The 9,439-nt window shown below is 29.6% G+C and overlaps 1 protein-coding gene across 1 annotated transcript in view; it reads left to right on the forward strand.

The window, feature by feature from the left end:
• Positions 1-5,946, forward strand: part of SLCO6A1 (solute carrier organic anion transporter family member 6A1) — a 77,349-nt gene extending 71,403 nt beyond the window's left edge. Inside the window, exons 14-15 of the mRNA XM_016141408.2 lie at positions 4,478-4,635; positions 5,809-5,946. Of these exons, the coding sequence (XP_015996894.2) occupies positions 4,478-4,620 (143 nt within the window). The 3' untranslated portion in view covers positions 4,621-4,635; positions 5,809-5,946. The remainder of the gene's footprint in view (positions 1-4,477; positions 4,636-5,808) is intronic.
• The last annotated feature ends 3,493 nt before the right edge of the window (positions 5,947-9,439 follow it).

Here is a 9,439-nt window from a genome sequence, read left to right on the forward strand (position 1 = left end):
CCAAAATTTATAGTTGTTTATAAGGTAGAGTAATAATAAACTATGAACAAATCAATACTGTGATGATTAAAGAAGCCTTATATTATTCTGAAAATATTTTGACACTAAAATACTATAGACTTTATGTAAATATTTGAGTCACTGCATTAAATACACAGTTGTGTTACGCTGTCCCTGAGTAAAGGGTGATAATTAGCAGGATTTCAATTTGGAAAGTAATTTTCTTTGTATATATACAACCAAGTAGTTTGACTTTGTGACCCTTTCCATTTTCACAGTAAAAGACTGGATAATTAAAAAACATTTTTTTTTTTTTGCATCACTAAAAAGCATCAAGATATTCTTACCCCATTTAAATGTAAATTTCATATGATTTCTTTTGCTCGATGATGTAACAGTGCTTGGCATATGGCAAACATTCAGTATTTGTAGAATAAATAAGAGATACAGGGATTAGGATGCTGTGGTGCTGTGAGCTATGGTCAAAGTGTTGGGAAAGTCTAGATATGCTTGTATCACTTTGGAAAATTCACTAGATCTTTCTGGACTCAATTTATTCATTTGTAAAATGTAGATTTTGGAGTACATGACTTTTGAAGTCTTAATCATTGTTAACACTGAATGATTTTACTGTAGAGTTGCTATTGGTGTGATAAATATTTTAAGGGATTTATATGTTTTATGATTTTACTAAGTGGGTTTAGTAATTAAAAAAACACATAATGATAGACTCTACCATTTAATAGTAACAAATACTTGTTTGATAAACAGTATACAGTAATGCCTTCTAATTCAGAAGTCGATTATCAAGCAGTCAACACTGAATAAAGTAAAATTCAAGAAAAAATTAAAAAGTCAAAAATGACATTTAAGAAGTCAAAATGAATTCTTCAGAGATAATTCAACAAAACTAGACATTGTTCTTAAGTCAGTCCTCTTAAAAACACTGCTGAGCCTTCTAAATTTTATTTTAGATATACCTGTAATATGCTTAACTATTTTCAAACACAGAACATAACTGAGAATGTTGATAAACTACTAGAGAAACTGCAAAGGACCTACTAAAAGGAGATAACAATAATAAACAACAAATTATAATAAGAGAGGGCAAAACACAGGAAACATAAGAATATGCATTTGTGGCAATTTTGTATAAACTAGTACATTTTAAAGTATATTCTATGAGTCAATTGAATCAGAAAAACTTGGAGGGCTTGCTAAAAATATAAGATCTGAGTCTCTGAATTAGAATACCAGGGACTCGGAGTAGGCATGTGTATTTTTAATAAAGCACCTCGAAGACAGCTATGTAAAAGACTTTAGAGCTGTACTGTTCAATATAGTATATATTAAACATGTATAACTATTTAAATTTAAACTAAATTAAATGCAATTACAAGTTCAGGTAAATTTCACATGTTTAATGGTCACATTTGACTGCTGTGTTGTATAGTGCACATGTAGAACGCTGTCATTGTCACAAGAAGTTCTACATACACTACTACTCTAGGGCAAGACTTATTTAACAGGAATCCATGAACCCTAGGAACCCACATTGAACTTTAGTATATTTTTGAAATCCTAAAATTCTGTTTGTACATTTTATGTCCAAAAATTTTTACCCAGTGGAGGAAGGCTGTGGCATTCATCAGATTCTCAAAAATTTTATCACTTGAAAAGCCAGTAAAAAAATATATTATTTTATCAATTCACTGGTTCCCTTTGGTAGCAAGGAAATTCTTCCGATCTTTCTCAAATCTTAAGTTTTCATTGAGATGACTCATTACATACCTTTTACCTCAAATGGAGGATTCAATCAGCTCTAGTTTAATAGCAGCATAGAGATGATTTATGTCTTCTGTAACATTTCCTGTTTTAACTTGTCATGTTTACCACTTCATTGGGTTTATTTTTTTTGATAGAATTTTTATTGAAATATATTATATATACAGTAAAGAGCACATATTATAAAGGTATAGCTCAAATATTTTAATAAAGTGAACATACCTGTAATTAGCATTCATATCAATATAGTATATTAGAATTAATAAGTATATTTAATAAGGTTACTTAATATATAAATATATAAAAATCAGTTTAATTTCTACAAAAATCAATTGTATTTTCTATATAACCAAACACAAAAATAATATAAAAACATTAAAAAAATAAATACCAAGAAAAAAATCTATTGAAAGTTGTATAAAATCTCTACACTGACGACAACAAATTTTATCTGAGAGACGTTAAAACCTAAATAAATGGAAACAAATGTATCCTGTTTACAGATAGGAAGATTTTAAAATGCCTATTCTTTTAATTAATCTATAGTATCAAGTGATCACAAACAAATGCCGAAGGGCCAAGAATTATCAAGAGAATCTTGAAGATGAAACAAAATTGAAGGATACAGTCTATCAGGTATCAAAGCCTATTATTAAGCTATAATAATTAATACAGTAGAGTAAAAGTGTCAACACACTGACCAATGGAACAGAATAGAGAATACAAAAACAAACCCACACATGCACACTCAACTGATTTATGGCAAAAGAAGGAGACACTGCAATGGTAAAAGATGGTTTTTTAAATAAAGGATCATTTAATATATGCATATCTAAAAAAAAATGTATCTTGATCCCAATCTCAAATCATATACAAAAACCAATTCTAGATGCATTGCAAATCTAAATGTGAAAGATAAAACAATAAAACCTTTTAAGAAAAACAGGAAAATACCTCCATGGCCTTGGAGTAGGAAGAGACTGAATAAGCAGGATACAAAAACCACTAAGCTATAAAAGAAAAATCAGACTATATTAAAATTAATAAGTTCTGATCATCAAAAGAAATAATTAAGAGACAGAAAAGACAGCTGCAGTTTAGAAAATAGTAAAAGTAAAAAAGGTGAAAGAGAACTAATACTCAAAATATATTTTAAAAAACTCCCACAGATCAATAATAAGCAAAATTTACATAATTTAATAGAAAAGTGGAGAAAAGAAACTTCCCAAAAGTGGATAATCAAATAGCCGATAAACAACAGAATGAATTGTGATAAAATAGATAATGGAATACTATACAACAACAAAAAGGAAAGATATATAAATATATAAAATATGAATGAATCACACAAAAATAATGTTAAAGAAAAAAACAGTCATAAATTAGTACTCACTGTATGATCCTACTTATATAATTTTGACCTGAATATACTTCAAAAGCAAAAAATACTAACCCTTTTGGGTTAGTGAATTTGAGGAAACATGAGGAGGGTCTCTGGGGTGTTGACAGAGTTTTGTTCTTGATCCAGATGCTGGTCACTCTGTGTTTAGTGTGTGAAAAATGTATCAAGCACTACTATAAAAAATGTATATGCTATTAGGTAATATAGATCTTAGATATTCCATTTGATGGCTTTTGATAATTGAATGAACCTGTGAAACCAGAACCCAAAACAAAAAACAGAAATTTCTTCTACGCCTCTTTTCAGTCCATTTCCTTCTTCCATAGATCAACCTCTTTCAGATTTCTATTGCAAGATGTTGGTTTTCCTGTTTTAGAAATTTATGTGAATGTAATACAGTATATACTTGTTTGTTTGTTCTTGTCTATCTTGCTTAATGTTATGCTTTTAGGAGAGTCATCCATGTTATTCTATAGCAGTAGTTTGTGCTTTAAACATTTTTTCAAATACTGTTTCATTTTGTGAATATATTACAGCTATCCATTCTCATTAATGTATTTTGGGTTGTTTATAGTGCTTGGCTTTATAAATAAATGTGTGAAATATTGTGTCATTATAAACAACATAGACTCATTAATGTTTCATATTTTATCTTTTGAATCACTATAATTGATATTGTTAGATAATGGATATTATTGCTCTAAAATATTTTCTACTTTAATTTAACTTATTTAGTTAATTTAATTTAATTTAATTTAATTATTTTAATTGCTGTAAAATATTTTTGACTTTAACAGGATTGTTTGCATTCAAAGTTCAAGTATTTTTATATAATATTTGTACTATATTAAACTTTTGAAACTTGAAATATGGAAATGAATAAAAACCCAAAATAATCAATATTTCTAAAATATTTGTTTGTATTTAGAAAATGATAAATATTTCAAAAAGAGTGGAGCATGAAGTGACTTAAACAGGTTCCAGTTCCTACTGATAGTTAAGTTTTAAAAGTAGAAATGCATTTTTCTATTTTTGAATTAATACAGTCTATGAAATAATAACACATTTTGTTTTTCTTGGGCTATATGTTTAAGAAATCTAAAAAGTTTTGTAAATATTTAAAAGATACCCTTTAAGTAACTTAATATGTTTATGACATTAATTATATTCTACAATTAGGAAATTGATACCTTTAGAGATAAAATGTACTTTGATAAATGGCATCTTTTCCTTACATATTTTTGCTTTAAATAAACTGATATATCTGATGGTTGTATCTTTTAAATTTAGGTTCTTTTTGCAAAGTGTTCACTATCATCTTCACTGCTATTGGATTTGGCCTGTACACATATTTACTGAAGGAAAACAGTGACATCCTGCCTGTACCTGCGAAGAATCTAAAAATTGAAAAAAAGAAAAATATGAATTTATAACTGGATCATTATTATGTAAGAATTATATATTATCAGTCCCTCAGTGGAATATTATAGTAATAAAATTTAAAATAATTATAACATAGCTATATATTTAGCAAATAAATGCGACTAATATGATCCTATGTTTTATTATATTTTTAGTAAAAATATAATAATATAGTCTTTGTGTTTGAATTTTAAAAATATATTCTAATATATGCATTTAATACTTTCAATAGAAAGATAATATTTTGAAAGAACAGAATAAAGTAGAAGTGGAAAAATATACATAAGTTACTTCCGATTGCAATGATATCTTATATACTAGTTATTGGCCTTTGGTTGTATAGGAATACTTAGGTTTCACATGTTTTATTTTTGTTACTTTTCATTAGTGCTATGGATGTTTATTTCTCAATAATTTTTCAGAATAAAATTAAATTTGCCAATCCAGTTCATATAATAAAAATTTAAATTAAAGATATATTTATTCTCCAAAAAAACTATTTTAAATCTTTTAAAAGTTAACATTTTATTTATGTTTTATTTGCTCATGAAGAGTTTTCCTCGGAAATTTTCTCAGGCCAGTGGGCCCATTTGTGATAGATATTTTCCATAGTCCTTTAATTTTAATACACATAAAATTCAGTATGATCATATACTTCTCTTTGTTTACCTTGACTTGAATTTTAGTGATAAAGACTACTTGACACCTGGTTGGTATCCATTTTTGTGCTTTCATATTTCATTTTATGGTTAATAATAATAATTTCATGTGAAGAAATATTCAAATTTGAATGTAGAAATGTGTCAACCATTTGTGGAATTTTTCTTAAGCTTCTATGTATTTCTATAAAAAGTTTTTGTTATAATTATTTCTTATATCTTTGTGCATCCATCCAAATTACATAGCAATTTTCCAAATATTGGAACTAAAGTCAGACTTATAAAACAAAAACTTCTCTACCATTTTTTTTCCTCTTGGGAGAATGAACAACTGACAAAATTTCTCCCTTATTATTCACATTAGTCAATGACCCTATGTGTAAGGGTAGCCATTGCCCTATTCATGGAAATGTGAAGCTGGGAGTGTTCATACCTTTCTATATGTTTTTCTTCCTTGACTTCAACATGAGTTTCTGAACATCTATAAACTAGTCTTTATGTGAAACTCTCTTTGACTGCTTGACTCTCTTCTGTTTGAAGTAGCAGGTGTGCAGAACATCTGAGGATCAGAATGTGAAGATAAGAATTTCTCCTTTAAAGATTCTACAAAATGTGTTTCTGTGCCCTACATTCAGAAAAGGAAAATCACACGTGCTTACTTAAGTGGCAGAAATGTATCTATGGAAATCTTTTTTCATAATAAAATACTTTCTTGTGAAACACTTCTCCTGTTTTTAATGTGTATAGGATTTTAAACGTCAGTTTGCAGTATAGATATTTTTAAAATAATTTAAGTTTTAGGTTGCTTATATACTTTAATATCTTACTGTCTAAAAATACTTGAGAATTTATATAACCAGGAAATAAGGTAAAACAATAACATTCAGATCTATTTTGAAGATGCTTGTAATATGTGTGTATGTATAAATAAATATTATCTGTATATGTATTTATTTCAGAAAACTAACCAGCAAAGGTCTAATAAAATTATAATAATTCAGGGAGTAGCGTTGAGACTTTAAATTTGAATATAGCTTTCTGCTACAACAGAACATACAACAGTTTATATGTCACAAACTAGTTCATAGAAGATTAGTAAATAGAGAAATGACATAAGTAAGACATTGCCTTGGTTAACAGCAATTTAGCAGCGTTTGGAACAATTGGGAGGTTTTCTCACTATTAAAGAGAAGAACTTAACAATAAATTAAGTCAAGAAAAAACCTACAGAAATACCTTCCTTTGGAGTCCTTTTTGAATGACTTAATGTTATCAAGAATCTTTATGTTTTCTACAATGTTGATGTAACCAGTGAAGCTGCAAGTGCTGATAAAGAAGCTGCCAATATTTATAAATGTAAAGTTTTTAATTTATGATGAAACATCTATATTGAGAATTCATGCCTTCAGAGAGGTCCATCTCAAAGGAGGAAGGTGAACCCCAGCATTTAAATGTACAACGAACTGACTATTGCTGGGGACTTAGCTGTGCTAAGATTTATTAAGACTGTGATTGTTTTTGTTAGGACTCTGGTTACAAAGTTGCATAGGTTTTTGTGTGGCTTACCTCTACAATATTTTCTTCATAAGCTTAGCTATTTCTGGTGCTTGATTTGCCTAAAGGGACATTTTAAAGGAATGCATACATAATGTTACAGCAGAAATGCTTATATTTTAAAATCGATGAGAGTTTATTTGTGCTCTACAAATAGCGTTTTCTCCAAAGTCTTTGAATAATTACTATGAAAAGCCTAGTTTCTTGATCTTTTTCTTTTCCGAATTCTTGTTTATATTGGGTTGAAGGTTTCCTGCTTTAAATTAAACATATATTCTGCCTTTATAGAGTAGAAAAATATCAAGTTTTGATCATGGCCATTCGAACAAGCATGAGGTAATACTTCGTGGTTTTGATTTGTATTTCCTTAAAGATTAGTGATGGTGAGCAGATTTTCATGTACTTACTGGCCATTTGAATATATGTATTTTTTTTTTTTTTTGGAAAAATGTCTATGAAGATCCTCTGCCCATTTTTAAATCAGATGTTTTTTTTTTTTTTTTTTTTAATAATGAGTTGTATAAGTTTTCTATATATTTTTGGATATTGACTCCTTATCAAGTATATGATTTGCAAATATTTTTTCCCATTCCATAGGTCATATTTTCATTCTGTTGATCATTTCTTTTGCTGTGCAGAAGCTTTTTATTTTGATGTAGTCCTGCTTTATTTTTTATTTGGTTACTTGTGATTTAGGTGCCATTTCCAAAAATTATTGCCAAGGAGCTTTTTTCTTATGTTTTCTTCTAGGACTTTTATGATTTTTGGCCTTAAGTTTGATTTTTAAATTTATGTTGAGTTACTTTTTGTGAGTGATGTAAGATAGGAGGTCTAATTTCATTCCTTTACATATGACTGTTCAGTTTTCCCAGAACTATATATTAAAGAGATTGTCTTCTCCATTGTGTATTCTTGGTTCCTGTGTCAAATATCAGTTGTGTGTGTATATTTATGGCTTTTTTTCTGGGCTCTTGATTGTGTCCTATTACTCTATGTTTCTCTTTTTATTCCAGTACTAGATTGTTTTTGATTGCTATAGCTTTATAAGGTAGCTTGAAATCAGGAAGTGAAATGCCTCCTACTTTGTTCTTTCTCAAGATTGCTTTGGTTATTTGGGTCTTTCGCGGTTCCAAATTTTAGGATAGTTATTTGTACTGTAAAAAAGAAAAAAAATGCCAGTGGGATCTTGATAGGGATTGCGTTGAATTTATAGATGGCTTTGGGTACTATGGCCATTTTAACAATATTAATTCTTCCAATCCATGAACATGGGAAATCTTTCCACTTATTTGTGTCTTCATTGATTTCTTTCATCAATGTCTTCTAGGTTTCTGTGTAGAGATCCTGGTTAAATTTATTCTTAAGTATTTTATTGTTTTACATGCTCTTGCGAAAGGGATCTAGTCTGATGTTGAACCCCTCTATTGAATTTTTTAGTTCATTTATTATATACTTCGGCTCTGTGATTTTTGTTTGGTAATGTATGATATTTTCTCTTTTCAAAATTCTTGCTTTATTCATGGGTTGTTTTCCTGATCTTGGTGTGTATCTTTATGACTATTATTTTGAACTCTATCAGAGATAACATTCATCTCCATTTCATTAAGATTCATTTCCGGAGTTCTACCTTATTTTGTTTGGAATGTATTTCTCTGTTTATTCATTTTCCTTTTTTCTCTGTGTGTTGGTTTCTGAGCATGAGATAAAACGGCCACTTCCCATTCTTTTCTTTTTTTTTTCCTACCTCCATTCCTGACAGAGTAGTCTCATGTAGGTAATTTTTCTTTTCCTTCATACTGGCCTAAGCTCTTGGTTATTGCGCAAACATTTGTGATTGTACAAGCTTCCTTCATTCTTAATAGCTCTCGGTAGTTGAGGGTGTGCCAAGACCAATTTTGATACAGATGTTTTCTTGTTCGCCCAATCTGTAGGAGGTACTCAGCTAGTTTCTGGATCTCTTTCAGAGAAAATGGTTCCATGCGTAGCTGTATATTTAGTGTGTCCAAGGAAGGATGTGAATTCAGGAGCCTCTTCTATCACCATCATCTCCCATGTTTCACCGATGTTTCAAATTGTCAGTCTCTCTTAGTTCAACCCCTCACCCAGGGGTGATGGGGGAGCTATGATGTTCGCAGGGGAAGGAGAATATGAAAATTTACTTCATATTTCTATTCTATATTCCTTAATCTCTATTTTAAAACCTATTCCATATTTTTTCAAAATGAGTATTTTTAAAAAGTTTCCTTGATTATTTATATAGGGGTTATTTGTATTCTATCTATTAATATGCCAACACAACAAGCTACATATAGACCTCATGGTAATAACAATGCATATCATAGAAGTTCTGGGTTTGAAGCTGGATGGAGTAATTTGATGAGACTTTTGGGAGTATCTCCATATGCAGAAGAGTCTGTTTTCTTATTTCTTTTTTAAGGTGTATATGTAGGAAGAAGTTTGTGAGTGATTGCTGGGAGCCGGTGGCAGATACTATTGACTGTTTAGTCAGTAGCCTTTTACACAATCCCTATTTCCTTGGTGTCAGAGCCCCTAATGGGTTGTTGGTCCACCCACATATGGAGGCCAGGTGATAAACAGAGTGATAGAACTTCAGTGA

This window comes from Rousettus aegyptiacus, unplaced genomic scaffold (genome assembly GCF_014176215.1).
Source record: "Rousettus aegyptiacus isolate mRouAeg1 unplaced genomic scaffold, mRouAeg1.p scaffold_m13_p_8, whole genome shotgun sequence".
Taxonomy (NCBI): Eukaryota; Metazoa; Chordata; class Mammalia; order Chiroptera; family Pteropodidae; genus Rousettus; species Rousettus aegyptiacus.